Genomic DNA, 22102 nt, shown 5'->3' on the forward strand with positions numbered 1-22102 from the left:
TCGATGGTTTTGAGCAAACAATGTTCAGCAATAAATGCGGCAATCTTCAGTTCAGCTATCTTTATTTTCTCAGTAACAACTGGTTTAAAGGTTGAGTCCAATTTTTTAGTGGTAAGCGCTGACTTCTCTTTCAAAACACAATTTTGATGCTTGTTGGTTTTTGAATGATCGATTAAGCCGTTTCGATGACATTTTAGAGATATGCGACAATACTTGCAGTATGCTAAGTCTGATACTCTAGAAGGGTCAGATCCAATCCAATCTGCAGAAAAAATACTAATAACAGTTTATTCGTTTTTGTGCTAATTATTTAAATACAAATATAAACGAAAAAAATCGTGATTAAAGAAAATAATGAACAAAGTTTTAGTCGATTTTTGGAGATTATAGTAGCGTTAAAGTGTATTGATGCCATGTGAAAAAAAAACACACACACACACACACAGATGAGACATCATGGAGATAATGATATTTGTTAAGAAAAAAAATTTGGAAAACGATTGACCCTTACGGCCATCCCGGCAACTTCCCGCTAATTCCATACTTAAGCGCTTAAAATTGCACTTATTACTTTTGCGCTTTTCGAGCTCATAAATATAATTTTCGTGTCATTTTGAGCTATCCAAGCTCATTCAAAAATTATTATCGTTAAGACGTGAGTAAAGAAAAAAACAGGGTGAAAACAATAACTTCCTAATTTTTGAAAATCTTCGATTTTGTTAGTGGGAAGTTAAAAATGTCGCAGTGATTTTAAAATCACTTGTTTTCAAATCTTTTATTGACGATATCTTTTGAACTAATTAACCGATTTCTACGTTTTTGGCGGCAATCGACGCGTTTTTTAAGCTCTATAAATTATGCTATGTCATCAAAAGTGATCCGAGAAGTAATGAGGAAGTTATGTGAAAAAACACTTTTCGGTTTTTTCGGTTTTCTTTCGTTCACGCTATCTCTCGAACGAATCAACCTATTATGATCGGGTTGACGCCGATCGGCGTGGTTTTCAAGCTTAAGGGCGGATTAGTTTTTGAAGTTGATCGATAGAGCCGTTTAAAAGATATTCCAACAACACTCCTTTCAAAAATGATTTTTTTTAAGATTTTTCAAGATTTCTTAAAATCTATCGGTCCGCATCGGTTCAAATTCTCAGGAAATCTAAGTTCAGCGTAGCCCTTTCGAATGTCACCAACCGCGATGAAATCGGTTCAACCGTTCAAAAGTTATAAGCGAGTCACATAGTCACACACACACACACACACACACACACACACACACACACATACATACATACAGACATAGTGACAACATCGCGGGGGTAGTCAGGGAAGCTTCCTGTGACCTTCAAACGTCGAGATCTGATGAAAACTCGATTTTTGCCAAACGGGGTAAAAACAATAACTTCCCGATTTTTGAAAATCTGAGATTTTTAGCGGGAAGTTAAAAATTAGGAAAACGGTTGACCCTGAAGGCCATCCCTGCAACTTCCCGCTAATTCCATACTTAGGCGCTTAAAATTGCACCAATGACGTTTTTGAGCTCTTGGAGCTCAAAAATACAATTTATGGGTTATTTTGAGCTCTCCGAGCTCAAAAAGATTACTTTCCTATGCTTTAAAGCTCTTCGAGCTCAAAAGTCTGATAGAGATTTGATAAGACACTATTTTTTGAATTTTTAAACCGCAATAACTTTTGAATGAATAAACCGATTTTTATGCGGTTAGAAGCATTCGACGCAGTTTTTTAAGCCTCACAAAGAATTTTTAATTTTGAATTGATTGCGCTAGGAATTTTGGAGTTATTCCGAAAAAACACCTTTTTCGGTTTTCTTTCGTTCACGATATCTCTCGAACGAATCAACCGATTTTGACCGGACTGGTGGCGGTCGACGTGGTTTTTTGAGGTTAAGAGCTGATTAGTTTTTGGAATTGAACCTTTAAGCCGTTTAAAAGTTATTCCAAAAAAACCACATTTGAAAAAAATTTTTTTTTCAGTTTTTTTAAGATTTCTCAAAATCTATTGATCTGAATTGGTCCAAATAGTTTTTAAAATCTAAGTTTGGTCAAGCCCTTTCGAATGGTACCAACCGCGATGAAATCAGTCAAGCCGTTCAAAAGTTATAAGCGGTTCACATACTTTCACACACACACGCACACACACACACACACACACACTCGGGGCAGAAGAGATACTGCTACCGGGCGCGTCTCCCCGAGCGGATGGGAGAACGCTCGCTGTCCTTGGATGACACTTAATCTCTTAGTTGATGAGGTACAGCGGGTAGGAGCCAAGCAAAATAACCAAACAAAATACGCTCCCGTGGACAAAACTCCCCTTTAATGGGTTGGTCGCACTAACTGACCTAACAAGACGATCGTTCTCTGCTGTGACCCACTGGGAGTGACCGGAACCTCGTGTCGTAGTTTCCGACGATGCAGGCCACGGCTGATGTGAGCTTGCTCTGCCGAGGTGTAAGTTGCAGCAGTGGATCAGGAGCCAGCCACTTCGGGCCTTGATCAGGAAGTACGCAGTGAGTGTTAGAGATCGGAATCTTCACCGCTCCGAGCGAGTCTAGTCCGTCCGTGTATTCCGGGGCTGGCTAAGTGTCGGCTAGGCCTCAGGGAACTGGGGTAGGAGTACTATCTCCGAGGGTACACCCGTTCCTAGTTATGACAACCCGCTCCACTCCGTACGATGCGCTGGTGAATTTAAAAGTATGAGTAAAATTCAGGAAAACAACAATAGTGAAAACGGGCCTCATGCCCAACAAGCAGCGATTGAAGCAAGCGCTGAAATGAAGCGGTCGCAAGCGTTTGAACGCCTTGAAAAGCTGACCAGTGAGCTAAATGACTTCATCCAATCTAAGGTCAATATCCACAAGGAGATTAAGACCAAGACGACCAGCGTAGCCAATGCCCTCAGAGATTCAAGAAACTTGATGAAGAATGGTGTTTAACAGTACGACGCACTTCTCGCACTACACCGGAGAGAAGCATTCAAGCAACTATCGTGAATGAAGAAGCAATGGACACTGGAGCCGAAGGTGACGGTGAATCAGTCGCGGAAGACAGAATCAGAACTAGCAGCAAGTCAACTAAGAGAAAAGATCGATCTTCTCCCGACCCAACGATCTGCCAAGTTGTGAAGAAAAAGGACCTGAAACCAAGCCCTCCGAAAAACACGGCAGTGCAGAACGCCGGAAAAAAGAGGTGACTGAATGGCAGAAGGTCCAATCCAAGAAGGAGAAGAAGGAGCAAGCGAGAGAGCGGTTACCAAAACAACCGGTGAACAAATCTCGGCCGGAGCCTAAGCGGGAAAAACCGCGAAAATTCACCAAACCAGATGCCTTAATTATTCGACCCGTTGAGAAGGCAAAATATGCCGAGATACTGCGTCGGATTAACAAGATGTCCCACCAGATCAGACCCGTGACGTCGTTGACAAGGTTCAAAAGACGAATGATGGGAATATGCTCATTACGCTTTCCAGAAAGACCGCAGACAAAGGACAAGCTTTGCTGAAGACCATCAAGAGCATCCTTAAAGAAGAAGCGCAAGTCATCTGTAAAGGCCCAGAGGAACAGCTTGAAATCCGGGACATTGACGACGAAACAACTAAAGACGATGTCCGGAAGGCCTTACAAGAGGCAGCTGGAAATGACTACGAAATACCTGAAGATGTCATTAAAATTCGTCCGGCCTACAGAGGTACTCAAACTGCTTCGGTACGATTGCCAGCAGCAATAGTGCAGAAAGATACTTGGAAAGACAGGCAAAATAAGGATTGGCTGGGTAAATTGCCGTGTCAGAGCAATTAAGACACCATTACGATGCTATAAGTGCTGGCACTTTGGGCACACTACTGCCCAATGTAAAAGCGAAGTCGACCGATCTGGGCTTTGCATCAAATGTGGGCAAACAGGTCATCAAGCTGCTCAATGCCAAAATAAAGTGAAATGTGCGTTATGTGCGGAAAAACCTGGCTCTCAGGACACTGCTCACCGGTCTGGTTCTGGCCGATGTCCAGTCTCCAAGAAGCACTCCAGAAGCTGACAAATAAACGAACATGAGGATACTGCAGCTTAACATCAATCACTGCGAAGCTGCGCATGACCTGCTTATGCAGACAGTACGGGAATTAAAGCTCGACGTTGTGCTTTTATCGGAGCCATATAAACATTTAGCTGGACAACCTTGGGAGACGGATATCACCACGAAAGCTGTGATCTGGGCTTGTGGTAAGCTCCCTTCCAGAGTGTAGCTACCAATGGCAGCGCTGGCTTTGTAGCAGCATCAGTAGATGGCATCCGTTTTTACAGCTGCTACGCACCACCTAGCCTCTCAATTGCTGAGTTTACTGACTTCTTGGATCGACTGACCGAGGACGCGAAGCAACATCATCCAGTGGCGATAGCCGGGGACTTTAACGCCTGGGCAGTGGACTGGGGCAGTAAGCAGACTAATGCACGAGGAAGAGAGCTGCTAGAAGCTCTTTCTACACTAGATGTAGTCTTGCTCAACAGTGGTGACACGCCGACCTACACCAAAGGTGACGCAAGCTCGATTGTAGACGTCACTTTTGTCAGTACCAGCCTTGCTAAAGGTAACACTAACTGGAAGGTACTGGACATCTACACTGCCAGTGACCATCATGCGATACTCTGGGAAACGTCAAACGACCAGAACCTCCGGGGGCCTATCAAGCAATTTAACACCGTCGGTTGGAAGGTGAAATCTCTTGACCCAGAAGTATTGCTAACAGCCCTCGATAGTGATCCGATAGAGACTGGATGTGCAGAAGAACATACTAAGGCTCTGATGATGCGAGTAACACAAGCTTGTGATGCCAGTATGCCTCGCAAACGTGTTATGAATTCAAGACCTGCGGTACACTGGTGGAATGATCATATCAGCAACCTCCGTAAAGAGTGTCATCGAAAGAGAAGAATATCACAGCGTGGCTATCAACGACCTTACTCTGCAGTGCTGATCGCAGAGTACAAAAAAGCTCGTCGTGAACTTAATAAGGCCATAAAAGAGAGCAAAAGAAGATGCTGGAAAGAGCTCATATACGAGGTCGACAAAGACGTGTGGGGTCGGCCGTATAAGGTGGTCATGACGCACCTGAAGAAACAACAAATGCCGTCACCTACGTGTCCCCAACTCCTTCAGAAAATCGTCACTGCGCTGTTTCCACAGCAACACAGTCTCAATTATCAGTCAACGCAAGATGAACTGGACGACATTCCACCTGTCACTGAAGAAGAATTGTTGGAGGCCTGTAATCGGGTAGGAAATAATAAAGCGCCGGGATTGGACGGAATCCCTAATATAGCCTTGAAAACCATCATAAAGGCAGCACCAACATTATTTCTAGACGCTTACAACGCATGCCTCAAGGAGGGGACTTTTCCTCGTAAGTGGAAACAGCAACGGTTAGTACTTTTACCTAAAGGAAAGAAACCGCCAGAAGAACCGTCATCTTACCGACCACTCTGCATGCTAGATACGGCGGGTAAGATATTTGAGCGTATCATCCATCAGCGAATAGATGCAGTAGTCGACCCACTCTTGGCAGACAACCAGTATGGATTCCGGAAAGGACGATCAACCCTGGACGCGATCAACCTGGTTGTTAATACGGCCAAAGAGGCAATCGCAGGAACTAGATGGAAGGGTGGAACGAAGAAGTACTGCCTGGTGGCTGCCTTGGACATCAAAAATGCTTTCAATTCCGCTAATTGGGACTGCATCATGCAAGCTCTCGACGAGAAGAACGTGCCAACATATCTTCGCAGACTAGTGATTAGCTATTTTACAGATAGAGTGCTGAAATACGATACAAAGAATGGTCCAAAAGAGTATGATATAACCGGTGGTGTGCCACAGGGCTCTGTTCTTGGTCCACTTCTGTGGAATATCATGTATGACGGGCTCCTGAGACTGAAGCTTCCAAGATGTGTCAAACTGGTAGCGTATGCGGATGATGTTGCCGCAGTGATCGTCGCCAAACACCTCGACGAGATTCAACATCTGTTTGACATCACTTTTGAGAAGATCAACCAGTGGATGGATACAGTGAACCTACAACTGGCCAAGCAGAAGACCGAAGCAGTGCTTATTACCAGCCGAAAAGAAGTTGAAACAATTAAGATTAATGTCGGTGACCGAGAAATCACATCACAACCATTTATCCGTTATCTGGGAGTGATGCTGGATGCACGACTCAACTTCAAACAGCAGGTGGAACATGTCAGTGCCAAAGCGTCAGTAGTGAGGGCTAGTCTCGCACGGCTGATGCCTAACATCGGAGGCCCAATGCAGAGCAGGAGGCTACTATTGTCATCAGTAGTCACATCAGTGCTCACTTACGGAATATCCATTTGGGCTGATGCACTGGAAACCCAAGAATCATGGAGAAAAGCTGGACCAATATACCGACAGAGTGCCCTACGAGTAGCTAGTGCCTTCCGCACTCTATCAGAAGAAGCAGTGTGCGTCATTGCTGGAACCCTACCTCTTAGAGTTCTAGCAGAGGAAAGACGGGCCCTTACCAACGAAAAAGGTCAACTGCACTGAGCCCGGAAGAACTTAGAATTGAAGAACGGCAAAAGAGCATAGGCCGATGGCAACTACAATGGGATGCTGCAGAGAAGGGTAGGTGGACGCACCGTCTCATACCTCGGGTCGACATTTGGCTTAACCGGAATCACGGTGAGGTCAATTACTATCTTACGCAGATGTTGTCGGGACATGGGTGTTTTCGAGAGTATCTACACCGCTTTAAGCACGATGACTCTTCGGAGTGCCCGTCCTGCCCAGGAGCTGCTGAAGACGCGGAGCACGTCTTCTTTGTATGTCCTCGTTTCGATCCACAGCGTGAAGAACTGGAGAGGATCCTGAACCAGAGAATGCAACCAGATTCACTAGTAGAAGCAATGTTGTCATCAGAAGCTGCCTGGAACGCTACCAACACGTTTGCAACAGAAGTCCTTAAAGACTTGCGTTCCACCGAAAGAAAAAGAGCAAATAGCAGAAGATAGAAGGAAGATAGTTAACACCTTAGCCACCAGAAGGAAGAGCAGTAGCTAGATCCTCCCTTCACGAAGTAATGCCTGACGGCGGTTTCCATGAGGGATTAGAGGAAAGAAGGAAAAGGGGTTTAGGGTTTAGTGGGTAGGGGCGTTAGTGTCGAGTTAGTATGACGCTGCGTCGAGTCGCCACATATCCAGGCCAAACAGCTATGCCTAGAATCCGTAAAAAGGATTCCCCCCCCCCTACAAAAAAAAAAAAAAAAAAAACACACACACACACAGAGGCAGGAAATCGAGTAGGGAATAATAAGGCGCCGGGATTGGACGGAATTCCTAATATTGCCCTGAAATCAATCCTTAGGGCAGCACCGACATTATTTCTGGACGTTTACGATACATGCCTGAAGGAAGGGACTTTTCCCTAGAAGTGGAAACAGCAACGACTAGTGTTACTTCCGAAGGGGAAAAAGCCGCCGGAAGAACCGTCATCCTACCGACCACTCTGCATGTTAGACACGGCCGGCAAGATATTCGAGCGCATAATTCATCAGAGAATAGAGGCTTTAGTCGATCCACTCCTAGCAGAGAACCAGTTTGGTTTCCGAAAAGGACGGTCAACTCTGGATGCTATCAAAGTGGTTGTTGATATAGCCAAGGATGCAATCGCCGGAACGAGATGAAAGGGTGGAAAGAAGAAATACTGCTTGGTGGCTGCTTTGGACATCAAGAATGCCTTCAACTCCGCTAACTGGGACTGCGTTATGCGGGCTCTAGAAGAAAAAAACATACCAGGATACCTTCGCAGAATAGTAGCGAGCTACTTCACGAACAGGCTCCTGAAATATGACACGACGAATGGTACGGAAGTGTATGAAATCTCCGGAGGAGTGCCGCAGGGATCAGTCTTAGGTCCTCTGCTATGGAACATCATGTATGATGGCCTCCTGAGAATAGCATTGCCTACGGGAGTCAAACTTGTAGCATATGCGGATGACGTAGCTGTCGTGATTGTCGCAAAGCACCTCGAAGAGATAGAAATGGCATTTGATATTACATTCAGACGAGTCAATTTGTGGATGGACATGATGAACTTGCAACTAGCCAAGCATAAAACCGAGGCAGTGCTCATCACCAGCAGAAAAACGGTAGAAACCATCAAGTTGAGAGTCGGAGAACAAGAAATCACATCACAACCATTTATCCGTTATCTGGGAGTGATGCTGGATGCACGACTCAACTTCAAGCAGCAGGTGGAACATGTCAGTGCCAAAGCGTCAGTAGTGAGGGCTAGTCTCGCACGGCTGATGCCTGATACCGGAGGCCCAATGCAGAGCAGGAGGCTACTGTTGTCATCAGTAGTCACATCAGTGCTCACTTACGGAATATCCATTTGGGCTGATGCACTGGAAACCCAAGAATCATGGAGAAAAGCTGGACCAATATACCGACTGAGTGCCCTACGAGTAGCTAGTGCCTTCCGCACTATATCAGAAGAAGCAGTGTGCGTCATTGCTGGAACCTTACCTCTTAGAGTTCTAGCAGAGGAAAGACGGGCCCTTTACCAACGAAAAAGGTCAACTGCACTGAGCCCTGAAGAACTTAGAATTGAAGAACGGCAGAAGAGCATAGGCCGATGGCAACTACAATGGGATGCTGCAGAGAAGGGTAGGTGGACGCACCGTCTCATACCTCGGATCGACATTTGGCTTAACCGGAATCACGGTGAGGTCAATTACTATCTTACGCAGATGTTGTCGGGACATGGGTGTTTTCGAGAGTATCTACACCGCTTTAAGCACGATGACTCTTCGGAGTGCCCGTCCTGCCCAGGAGCTGCTGAAGACGCGGAGCACGTCTTCTTTGTATGTCCTCGTTTCGATCCACAGCGTGAAGAACTGGAGAGGATCCTGAACCAGAGAATGCAACCAGATTCACTAGTGGAAGCAATGTTGTCATTAGAAGCTGCCTGGAACGCTACCAACACGTTTGCAACAGAAGTCCTTAAAGACTTGCGTTCCACCGAAAGAAGAAGAGCAAATAGCAGAAGATAGAAGGAAGGTAGTTAACACCTTAGCCACCAGAAGGAAGAGCAGTAGCTAGATCCTTCCTTCACGAAGTAATGCCTGACGGCGGTTTCCATGAGGGATTAGAGGAAAGAAGGAAAAGGGGTTTAGGGTTTAGTGGGTAGGGGCGTTAGTGTCGAGTTTTAGTATGACGCTGCGTCGAGTCGCCACATATCCAGGCCAAACAACTATGCCTAGAATCCGTAAAAAGGATTCCCCCCCCCTAAGGGAAAAAAAAAACACACACACACATACACACACACACACACACACACACACACACACACACACACACACACATACATACAGACATACAGAGATCATCGCAGGAATAGACTGGGAAGTTTCCTAGAACCTCGAAACGTCGAGATTCGATGAAAACTCGATTTTCGTAAAGCGGGGTGAAAACAATAACTTGTTATGCCATAAACCAATGCCATTTTTATTTCATGCTGTAACAGGGTAAATTACCCTTAATCGATAAGTCGCCAGAGATCGATAACTTTTCGACTAGCATTTGAGCGCATCGATCTTCGGGCCTAGAGAGAGAGCAGGAGGGGGTATTTTTGGGGTCGTTATATAGACGAGCCATGCGTGGTGTCCGCAGAAGTAGTAAAGTGTTGGAACGAGTAACATCAAGAAGTCCAAAGAAGGAAGCGAGTATCAACCATAGAGTTTCTTCAACCAAATTTACACCAGGTATTGGACTTTGGTAATGATGAGCCTTGGGGCCATATACCCAGCTCATCAAATACACTACTTCTCATTTTATTTATTCAAGTTTGGATAATTCAATTGTTTAATAATTTTGCTCAATAATAATTAATTATTTAATTGAATTGATTCGTTAATTGCTGGGAGCGTTCCTCCTAGGGGTTTATACCCGAGGAATGTTCTAGACCTCTTGGGTTTGCAAGTCGTGAATAATTAATTTTATTAATACAGTTGGTTAATAATTATTAACATCTTGAGATTGGTTTAAATAAATCTATTTTATATTAATTAAATTCTGAACACCGAGAAGGTTCCAATCGACACGACATAGTATTCGGTACCCGAGGTCAAAACGTGCTACGCGGTAACGAACGCCGGCATCCATTTTGAGCGCGCAAATTCCTTGTGAATTTTATTACGCAATAAAATAAATTCGAGCTTAAAAATATAATTTATGTTATTTCACGCTCTCCGAGCTCATAGAGTTAGCTGTTCTAAGCTTTTGAGTTCTTCGAGCTCAAAAGTCTGATAGGAGTTTAATGAAACAGTATTTTTTGAATTTTTAAACTGCAATACTTTCTGAATGAATAAATCGATTTTCACGTGGTTGGTAGAGTTCCACGCAGTTTTTCAAAATCTATGATATACTTGTAAACACAAACTGATCAAACCGAAAATCTTAGAGAAATTTGAAAAATTCACTTATTCCGAATTTTTTCGACAACGATAATTCACGAACCAATCAACCGATTTTCATGTTCTTGGTGGCAATTGACGTGATTTTTTGGGCTCTAATAATTATTTTATTTCATCGAAAACGATCCAAAAAGAAATGTCGAAGTTATGTGAAAAAAACACTTTTTTCGAAATTTTTCGTTTTCAATAACTCTCGGACGAATCAACCGATTTTGACGGGACTGGTGGTAATCGACGTGATTTTTTAAACTTGAGCTGATTAGTTTTTGGAATTGATAGGTGTAGCCGTTTAGAAGTTATTCCAAAAAAACAATTTTTTGAAAATTATATTTTTGAGATTTCTCAAAATTTAGTGAATCGAATAGATTCAAATTTCCATGAAATTTAATGGCAATGATACTCTTTCGATCGCTATCTATTTTGATCTGATCGGCCGAGCTGTTCAAAAGTTATAAGAGGTTTACATACACACACACACACACACACACACACACACACACACACACACACACACACACACACACACACACACACACACAATTTTAAATTTTTTTTAGCGGGAAGTTAAAAATTATGTTTAGTTTTGACAGATAAATATTGATGTTAAATAACAAATGATATAAGGTACCCGCGGGTAATAAGCCTAAGTGATAGAAATGATATTTAAAATCACCGCTTTCGCTAAAAACTTCTCTAGTAGAAGTGTCTAGCATAGAAATGTCGCTACAAGTTTATAGAGTCCCGATACAACGTTCCCTGTCATCTATTTTTCATCATCCGTCATATACTAAAGTAGCGCAGGAGAATTCCTAAAAAACGGTTTGAGTAAATGGTAAACATTTTTCATAATTTTTATCAACATCTTAGAAAGTATTGTTACTAAATTTAAGTGATGATTGATCTCTAATACCAATTTTATTAAGTATAGTATAACTATTTCTAGTACGTTTAACCCGAAGGTTTTATTACCCTACCGTAGTAAAATAAAGCCTATTCGCAAGGTTTTTGAAAACATTTAATTTTATGTTTGTTTATGGTGAAAATTACCATTATATTTTATGGCTAATGTATTAATATAAAAATTAATGATACATTTCAATAATTAAATGCAATATTTTCGATTTTTTTTCAAAATCTCCCTTTGCTAGGCCTTATTACCCGCCGCTACCTTATTTGAAGTTAGCTGATTTGCTTTTTAAATAAATTATATTTTTTTGTTTACATCTGAAGATTAGTTACTTCTCTCATTTTTTTATTTAATATAAGTTGTAAAATAACTCACTGAATTTAATGAGAAAACATTTTATTGCCTTCATTGCCGCATATAAAATTTTAAATCAGTTGATCGCTATAGAACTTAATGCATTGAAGCGCTATATGATGGTAATATTTAATGACATGGACATCATATTTACTTTCTCCGTGGAAAAATGATTGGTCATACCAATTTTTATGACAATCGGTTGAACGGTGCGGTAGTCGATACTTTACAGCGCCGCCTGGTAGCGAGTTACATCAATGGGAATAGCATATAAACCTTCTCCGTGAAAAAATACATAAACATACCAATTTTCATAATGATCAGTCAAATAGTTTCTGATTTTATCGATGTCATATATACAAACATCCTCTTTTATATATATAAATATGAATTATATTAAAATTATAGGATATATGAATTACATTAAAATAGGATATAGGAATTATATTAATCAGTATATGGATAATTAAGAAATCCTCTTAAATGATATATTTTTAACTCATTAAAATTCATAAGAAATAATTTAAAAATAAGAAGTTGTTTTAAAATCAGCTCAAATTGTTTCAGATTTTCCAAATTGCACTCGTCTTGTGATTTAATAATTTTGATAAATATGTCCTTTATATCCGAATATAGGAAAGATAATATTATGTTTCACTAAAAGAATCTTTGTTAAGTTATCGTTAAAATAAGCCGCAACTAAATCATGAAAATTATATCTAGATAATTTATTGATACGAAAGTCAGATTCGGATATGTGGAAACTTACTGTAAGAATAATTTATGAATAAATTATATCACTACTTAAGTGTTTTGATACTATAAATGTTTAAATTCATACTTAAGCATAATCAATCTATATTACGAATCACTAAAGAATGAAAATTTATCACATACATTGTCAATAATGTCTTCTTATATTAATAATGAAATTGACTTAAGATCGTGTTAAAAAAATATTCACAATTATAATATGTGGATACAAATCTAATGTTAAGTTGAATAATTATTTTTCAGATTTTTTTTATCATATAGTAGTGGTAGAGAGGGAGTATATATATATATATATATATATATATATATATATATATATATATATATATATATATATATATACTAGCTGTTACCCGCCCGCTTCGCTGGGCGCTTTATAGAATTGCATTTTTAGATCTAGACTTGAAATTTAATTAGAGTATTGTTTTGACTTGCACAGATTCCAAATGAGTATTGAAAGTTTTAGTTAATGTCATTGCAAGTCTCATAAGTAAAGTTGAAGTCTGTCTAGCTTCAAGTGCGAAGAATTTTTTTGTCATTTAAAATTTTCTCAGCGACATCAATTTTTCATAGAAAATAAACTTAACATGTTTTTTACATACCCAGTGTTTGAAAAATGCATTCATTTTAATCAGTAACATTCCCTCGATCCCGTAATAAGAACAATTTATAAGTTATGTAATCAGCAAAAATAACATGTATGTAAAATTCTAAGTTCGTTGACCGAATTACTACATATAATGTTAAGTTTTGGAAACCTTACAATGACTTTATTCCCGCTGGTAAAGAGACGTTTGTTGCAAGGAAATTTTTAGCAAATGTTATTGAAACTCAATAGACAGGGTCTAAATTTTATGTTTCAAAAAGTCCTAGTTGATAAACAACAACATTTTCAGTAGATTTCGTAGATATCTAACTATTTTAATTCTTGAAACCAATTTTACCATAACCAAACATACGATCAGCATATAAATATAAATTTTCAACACTTAGTTCACCAGACATAATTAGCTTCTTTCTTTAACTTTTTTTTTAAATGACGTGAAATCAATCAAATATTAAGGTTATGTAATAAAAACAAAAGAAAATCGTATTAAAAACAAATGAATGAATAATGAGTCTTTTGTTTTTATTAGCGGGAAAAAATGTATATAAAAATTAATCGTAAAAAAAATGAGAAAGGGTTGATAAAATCCAAAAATAAGTGGCCTATAACCATATATGAAAAATTCTGCGTCGAAAGGTAGCAGTCCCATCCCGATAGCTTCAGTAGTTTTGACGTCAACTTTTATCAAAGGAACCCTATTTCGTTATATATGTATATTTTCCACCCACGCATTCGCCCACGCGTAGGTATATATGGAACTAAATTCTCAAAAAAGTAACGTAATAAAAATTATTTCCTTTAATGCCGATACAAAAAACAAATAAATTGAAGAAAAATGCTCGTCTTTTGTTTTTATCGGCGGGAAAAAATGTTTATTAAAGTTAAATAGAAATAAAATGGTGAAGGATTGATGGAATTCGAAAAATAAGTAGCCTATAACCATCTACAATTCATTCCGCATCGAATGGTCCTAGTCCCATGTCAATACGTTCAGTAGTTTTTGCGTGATTGACGGTCTACGAAACCCACTTTCATTATATATGTATAGATATATATATATATATATATACTCCCTCTCTACTACTATAAAATATAGTAAAATAACTAAAAAAAATATGAAAAGCTTCATAAAATTATAAAAATATTTATATGTACAAATGTTATCAATGACATGATCTTAAAAATTTTTTTTGATAAGTACCAACATACCACAGCTGAGATGATCGATGAATGAGTAAATCACGTGATGGTGATAGTGATCGGAAAAAGAAAAAACTTTAAAAATGAAACCCTGTACGCCTTTAGCGCTAATGTGACAGTAAAAAATTTTTTATCCATCAACACATTAATTAACACGATCAAAATTACTGATTTAAAAATGGATAGAACGGAAGTCTACAGCTTTCTAAGTTTAGAATCAAAATGTTGAACAGATCTCTTCTGTATGGCAACAGGTGAAGATCAAATTAAATTATCTATTTATAAGGGTGATTAATCAAACGTTAATATAGCTCGCGGAAAAAAATGTTTTAAATTTGCTAGGAAATATTGTTATTATTTAAACCGCAATCGATTTTAAACTTACTATCAGCAAAATTGGTAAATACCCAAGTTTTATTTGTGGCTCATAACAACAATGGTATAGGTATTGAAATTCACCAATCCGATAAGCGTTTCAAAAACAGGAAAACAGTGGTCAGTTCTCCGCTAATAAAAGTCATAACAATAATTGATAGGTTGAACTGGTTTTATCACGACGCTTGTATTGGTGCTTATAAATTCTTATCTATCAATGGATATTGAGTAAAGCACACATAAAGTGTATAGTTTACAGCTTTTAGAATTCTAAATAGGGGAAAAATATAAGTTTTGCTTTGAATAGCGTAAGGAGATTCAAGTACTCGCCTACTGTAAAGAATGTCGATAAAAAAATAATACGTATGAATACTTTTGTTATCTTACAATTAATTTTTAAATCAATTAATAACATTTTAGAGGCAATTTCCGATAAATTTACTCATTAAATAATTAATAACATTTAATTGAGTAATAAAAAACATAGCGCTCTGAATTACCGGTATACACTCGACAACACAAAAAGAGTTCCTTAACCTTCAAATTTATTTATGTTTACTGTCTAACTAAAATGACTAAGATCTCTTAGCATTTAAAAAACCGCGGTTACTTATGCTTTGGGTAACCGGAAAATAATTAATAAAAAAATTAAAAAGCAGTAGGTTTCCGGGATATTTAATTAAATAATTAGGTTTGAAATTGTAATTTTTATATGTGAATGGAGATTCCACCAGCCGTGTATTTGGTTAAGAATTTAATGCAATTAGCGACTTTAAAAAAATTATATTTTCATTGAATTTGATTGAAAAAATAATAACCTTTCGATTAAAATAATAAAAAAAGTAGCTTTCGAACGTATTAGGGAGATATTTTATATTTTTTATGAAAAATAACTTGGAACCTGCGTTCTTTAAAGTCTTGTATTTGACTTGGCAACACCGTTTGCGCAGTTACCCAAAGCATAAGTAACCGCGGTTTTTTAAATGCTAGAGGATCTTAGTCATTTTAGTTAGACAGTAAACATAAATAAATTTTAAGGTTAGGGAACTCTTTTTGTGTTGTCAAGTGTTTACCGGTAATTCAGAGCACTGTATTTTTTATTAGTCAATTAAATGTTAATAATTATTTAATGAGTAAATTTATCGGAAATTTCTTCTAAAATGTTATTAATAATAATAATAATAATAATAATAATAATAATAATAATAATAATAATAATAATAATAATGGAGGTTTTACTTGTATCACCTGGGCAGTGTTTTACAAGGGAGGGTGGGGTATTATTTCTCACTTCTCTTTGTTACACAGCACACTTTTTTCCCAGTTCTACTTTGTATTTACTTCCATCATTATTATCACTTCATTATACTCACTACTTCTTTTGACCCCACCCCCCTGCATGTCGGGATTTTTTCATTCCCAACACACACTTCTTAATGCGGCTGTGGACCGACTTGTGCCTTCTGTACCGCATTCACCCTGGTTCTTACCACTAGGGTATTGGAACAGAAACATGGGGAAACCACAGAAAAAACCCATGTTAGTACAGTCGGAGCTGGGTTAAGTCTACAGTGATTGATAAGAAATTCTTCTTTATCGACCACTGGAGCATTAGGTCCCTATCCTAGTGTGCAGAGATCCCTCGCGCTAGCCAATGCTGACTAGAGTGATCACTCATTCAAGTTGTTGCTTAAATGGGTGATCACCCAAGTCAGACGTGTGCCGCCCGGCTATCTCTGCCACCTCCAGAGGCTGGCAACATTAACGCACATATTTTTATTTATAATCACTGAAAAATATTGGTGCGTGTCGGGATCAAACCCGGGTCCCACTCTTTCGAAAAGCGGGCACCGAACCGACCAAGCTATTGCCAGCCTCTTCTAAAATGTTATTAATTAATTTAAAAATTAATTATAAGATAACAAAAGTATTTATACGTATTATTTTTTTATAGACATTCTTTACACTAGGAGGGTACTTGGATCTCCTTAAACTTTTCAAAGCAAAACTTATATTTTTCCCTTATTTAGAATTCTAAAAGCTGTATACTATACACTTTATGTGTGCTTTACTCAACAATTATACTTCAGAAGTAAACAACATGTTCACAATGTAAATTCACCTTTAACAGGACTACATATTAAAGGTACGGGCCGTATCATAGGAGTCAACGACCTTACCTACGTAACGAATACACATAAACTGGAGTTTAATACTCAGCGTGCTCTCTATATTGAACTATTTATGACGCCATTGATGACGCGGATTGGCCTTGACATGAATTTCGTCCTGACGTCATCTAATCTATAGCTGAATACTTTCTAAGTCTAAAAATCTCAAGATCGCGACCATTACTGTTGGGGTAATGCGATTTCCTATACAAAATGAACTGAGCGTCGACCAGGGGCCTGTTCAATGTCGAAATTTAAGAATTAAAATCCAAAAAAAAAATAGAAAAATTTGAAAAATTATTTTCTACAAGCGAAACTGTCCGGTGTTTTGAACCTTGATTTGTATAATGCAGAAGCGTCTCAAACGTGTCTTTTTTACAGCACTTAGGTCATGTGGTTGAAACCCTCTGTCACTGTTTGGATCTGCCGAGTCCGGATCACGAATAGGGTCAATTCTTATCATAAATACCTCTCGTCAACGTTGTAATCATAAAATCCCACCAACAATGTTCGATACCAATAATTGTTAAGATTATTAAGGTCGTAGACGGTCTTGCTGACATGACCTTGGAGTTTTAACTTTAATCAACTCAAAACTTTTATTTTTATGAAAATTACCTTCTATGGTTACATTGGGAACAGTTATGCTGCTTGATACTAAAAAATCTAGCGATATTGCACGCTCGTTTATGAATAATATCCCTTTCAATGAAATCAATTTCGGATTTTGTGGAGATCCATTAGCATCTATCTCGTGAAGTATTAAATCCACTCAGAATATAAGTGGCTTAAATAAAAAAAGATTCATAAGACACATAGAAAATAACTTTAATTTTATCATAATTATCAGTTGATTCATCCAACCGCAAACCTTACTTACTAATAACATTGAATTTATTGCCTCTTTTCCTTTGCAGTTTACTTATGACATTGTTGATACTTCGAGTAGTACAATCCATGATTACAAATCGACAAAACAACTAATGTGCTATCATTATCATTCTCATTAAAAAAAAAGGCAGTTGCTCGAAGCCACCCCAAAGAAAGCTTGCCTGAATCTTCTAAACCCTATTTAAAACCTCTGTTTCTTCAGTGAAAGCCATTCCCTTAAGAAACACACCAATATTGAAATTCCGCGATTTTATGATAACGTTAAGTTCACATAACGATTGACTCGGTCGTAAAATATGACAAATCATAATGTTAATCCGAAAATATTTACAAAATCTGTTTTCGTTCGAATGCGAGAATAGCTGTTATCAAAAGACATAAAAGACATTTTTAATAGAATAATAACTTATTTAACAGTTCATAACGGATGAGATTCTACGCCGTAGTATTGTGAGTCATGGTTGAACCATGCTTAATTAATTTTTTCTCTTTTCTGTGTTAAAGTTATTAAAAATGAATATTAAGTCTATATTAAACTAAAAATAGTTTAAGAAACTATCTATTGTGATTTAATATCTATATTAGTAAGAGAATAACGAAAATATTGTGTTCAGGATAGACATATGATAAAATTAGTTTTTTTAGTGAAATTAAGTATCATTGCAAAGGTCTACATTTGAATTTGTTTCTTTTCAAGATTTCATTTCATTTTCATCGATAGTCAATTTATTATGATAAGTATTTAGACTACATTAAAAAATACTCTATCTCTAGATACATTATTAAGAAATGACCTTGTATCTTGTAAAATATTGACATTTTTAAAGATATAAGCTCATCCCGACATTACACTTATCGAGATCTTTCATTTGAATATCCACATCAATTTTTCATATATTTTATATATTTGTATATATCACATATATGTATATATGGAAAATATATCAAAAATGCAAGTGGGTACTCAAATGAAAGCTCTTGATGATTCTAATATCGGAATGAGCTTATATCACAAAAACATCAATATTTAAGAAAGTACATAGCAATTTAACAAAATTCATTATTTAATAAAGCAAAATTTTATTTATAGTTCACAAGCCATATAGTGACTGCAAAGTTGCTAGTAATGAACAATTTTATCTCAAAAACATTTAATTAATGGTGATGCTATTTTATACTCCTAATTTAGAGAACCATATTTTTTTCTTAATCTACAAGACATTTTGACACTTTTACAGTCAAATATATATATATTGTATATGTATATATACTGTTTCAAAAAATACATTGCATTTTACCTCTCACTCTAATTATATCACAAATTTGTACTTACATAAATATATATCACAATTACAATTACACTATCACAAAAACATGTTATCCTAACGGCAGTGCCAACCCTACCCAAACAATAAACACTCAAAAAACAGATGGTCGTTTGAAAAGTAAACAATACTTCCGAACACGATCTCTAAAAGACACATTACTGGGGTCGCTGTCATCTTGTTCTTTCTTCCAAAGGAACGCGCCTTTGATATGCTGCACGGTTTTATCAATGAATGCTTGTTTTTCCGTGCTGATAGATTCAAAGGACACTTGATACTTAACATCCAAAATGGTGTTAGACACCGAAACTGGTTGCTCCTCTGTCAACTGGTCCAAGCAGATGTCAATCGCACAAATCGACACCAACCTTTCAAACCGCGTGGCGCTGTACATCACAATTGGGCACATTTCACTTTCCTTTTGTTCCGATGAAATTGTGCCTTCATACTTTTTGTTCACAATCTTCCAAAAAGATATCAGCTGTGCAGAGTAAAAAGGTGTCTGTTGATCAGGAAATTCATGGTATTGATAATGCGTTATCTTCCTTGACTTATTTTCTTTGTTGTTTTTCACCGTCAAGGTTATCTGAGTGTAATATTTATCGGTTATAGTCTTCTTCCATAGAGTGAATTGTCCGACAGTGTACGCCAAGGTTGAATCGCTATTCAGCCATTTTTGCCTTATGTAATGACCCTTGTCAAATCGCACTATCACTCTGCTATCAGTCTTCCATATCAATTCCCAAAAATTAGGATATAAAAAATCAGATGCTGGTTTTTTGATGACCATAAACTTCTTTGGGATGTTATTGCCATCAACGAAACTCGCAGAAGTATCTAATTTAATATTCTTGATTACTGAATCATAGCTCGATCTTCTGGAGTTATTCTGCAAAATTGCGCTCTTAGAATTCATATTTTTTAATCCTCTGGATATCCACTAGTGTCGCAAGTAATGGTTGTATAAAACTGAGGCCTAATTAGGTCGTATTTATCTTATAACAGACTTTCCTGTACGATATTTTTAGAGTTATTACATGTTATGATATGATGTATACAATGGGTGGAAAGGGGAAAAATTGATCACTTTCTTACGGAAGTTCGAGCGTAATGATTCAAAATAGTGTTAAAATATTTTTCCACTTCTTACATCCTTCACAAAGACTCACTATCTGCATGTTGAGAATCGCATAGTGCTCTCGAAAAGTCCTTTCGACGTATCTTGGTCCTGATTCGGCTACTTGCTCCAAATAATGGCAGTTGTTGTGCATCACAAAAAGGTCCGTAGCCATTGTAAAGAAAAACTTTTAGCTTTATTATGATAAAGCTAGAAAATTAACGTTGCAATAATTCCAATTGATTCCGTACTAGGCTCCGGTGATGATCAACGCCTTTATATAACCTCTCTTATCATCATCATTTTTATTGACTGGTTTATCAACACTGACTTTTAACCACAATGGAGATAAATGCGCGTCAATATGTGTTTATTAATGATACCTAACGTGGTTCAATTAGAGAACAAATAAGTTATTTCATAATCTTTTGTAACGTAAGCTTAAGGAAATCCACGCGAAGTAGTCAGATTTTTAAAACTTCCTGAAAATTTGTAAATTCAATCTAAGTAATAATTAATAAAAAAATTAAAAAAAAGATAGACCCTGAAGGCCATCCGTGTAACTTCCCGCCAATTCTATACCTAAACGCTTGAAATTGCACTTATTAATGACGTTTTTGAGCTCTTCGAGCTCATAAATACAATTTGTGTATTATTTTGAGCTCTCCGAGCTCAAAAAATAGCTTTTGTATCTTTTTGAGCTCTTCGAACTGAAAAGTTTGATAAAACAATATTTTTTGAATTTTCAAACCGCAATAACTTTTGAATGAATGAACCGATTTTTACGTGGTTGGCGCCCACACTGAAAAAATATGTATACGCATATATGCTGACAAAAATACATATACGTCGCACATATAAAATACAGGGTGTCCCAAAAGTCACGGACGCCATTGTAGCATCTGATGAAAAAAATAATTCTGAGATGAAAAGTCCTTAGCCATTTTTCAATTAACCGCATAGATAATTAATTATTAATTAAAAATAACGTCTCTTTATTTGTTAGAGAAAGAGCGCCAGTGTCCAGTAAAATATGTGCCAAACAAAGACATAACTAACTGTATGACTAACTAGTTTCTATAGCTAACGTAGTCACACATATTTACTTACACCTTCACACGTGCAAGCGTCTTTGTTGGAACGCACTTGACTTGACACTAGTGCTCTCTCTCTAACGCATAAAAGGACGTTATTTTGATTAATAATTAGTTATCTATGCGTCTGATTAAAAAGTGGCTAAGGACTTTTCATCTCAGAATTATTTTGTTTATTAGATGCTACAAAGGCGTCCGTTACTTCTGGGACACTCTGTATATATGCTACATACTTTTTTTTGCCCCCGTATAAGCGGCGTATATTTTTTTTCAGTACGGGCGGCATTCGACGCAGTTTTTTAAGCTTCATAAAGAATTTTCAAGTTTAAATTGATAGAGCGAAAAATTTCGGAGAAATTCCAAAAAAACACATTTTTCGGTTTTCTTTCATCAACGATAACTCACGAGCGAATCAACCGATTTTGACCGGACTGGCGGTGATCGACGTGGTTTTTTTATGTTAAGAGCTGATTATTTTTTGGAATTGATCGGTGAAGCCGTTTTAAAGTAATTCCAAAAAACCACACACACACACACACACACACACACACAGACACAGACACCATCGCGGGAATAGTCAGGAAAGCTTCCTAGGACCGCGAAACGTCGCGATTCGATGATTTTCGTAAAACGGGGTGAAAATAACAACTTCCCGATTTTTGAAAATCTTGAAAGAAAAAAATTCTGAAATAAAAAATAATATAAATTTACTTAATTGAATCCTTTATTTACATTCATATTTTAGCTAATGTACATTTTTAACTTCCCGTTAAGAAAATCGAAGA

The 22102-nt window shown here is 37.6% G+C and overlaps 1 protein-coding gene and 1 long non-coding RNA gene across 2 annotated transcripts in view; one reads left to right on the forward strand and one right to left on the reverse strand.

Annotated features, from left to right (window-relative positions):
* The first annotated feature begins 717 nt into the window (after nt 1-717).
* Nucleotides 718-22102, forward strand: part of LOC123263874 — a 25304-nt gene continuing 3919 nt past the window's right edge. The window contains exons 1-2 of the long non-coding RNA XR_006509245.1: nt 718-729; nt 4781-4787. This is a non-coding gene — a long non-coding RNA (uncharacterized LOC123263874). The remainder of the gene's footprint in view (nt 730-4780; nt 4788-22102) is intronic.
* On the reverse strand, nt 19201-20185 carry LOC123263852 (tyrosine-protein phosphatase non-receptor type 9-like). The gene has a single exon (XM_044726887.1). It carries the CDS (start codon nt 20020-20022, stop codon nt 19201-19203), a length of 822 nt encoding a protein of 273 aa, XP_044582822.1. The 5' UTR covers nt 20023-20185.

Source organism: Cotesia glomerata, linkage group LG4 (genome assembly GCF_020080835.1).
Source record: "Cotesia glomerata isolate CgM1 linkage group LG4, MPM_Cglom_v2.3, whole genome shotgun sequence".
Classification (NCBI taxonomy): Eukaryota; Metazoa; Arthropoda; class Insecta; order Hymenoptera; family Braconidae; genus Cotesia; species Cotesia glomerata.

What these genes read in the sequence shown, in the direction of transcription:
- LOC123263852 (XM_044726887.1), bottom strand. Translation starts at nt 20,022, where the DNA reads ATGAATTCTAAGAGCGCAATTTTGCAGAATAACTCCAGAAGATCGAGC.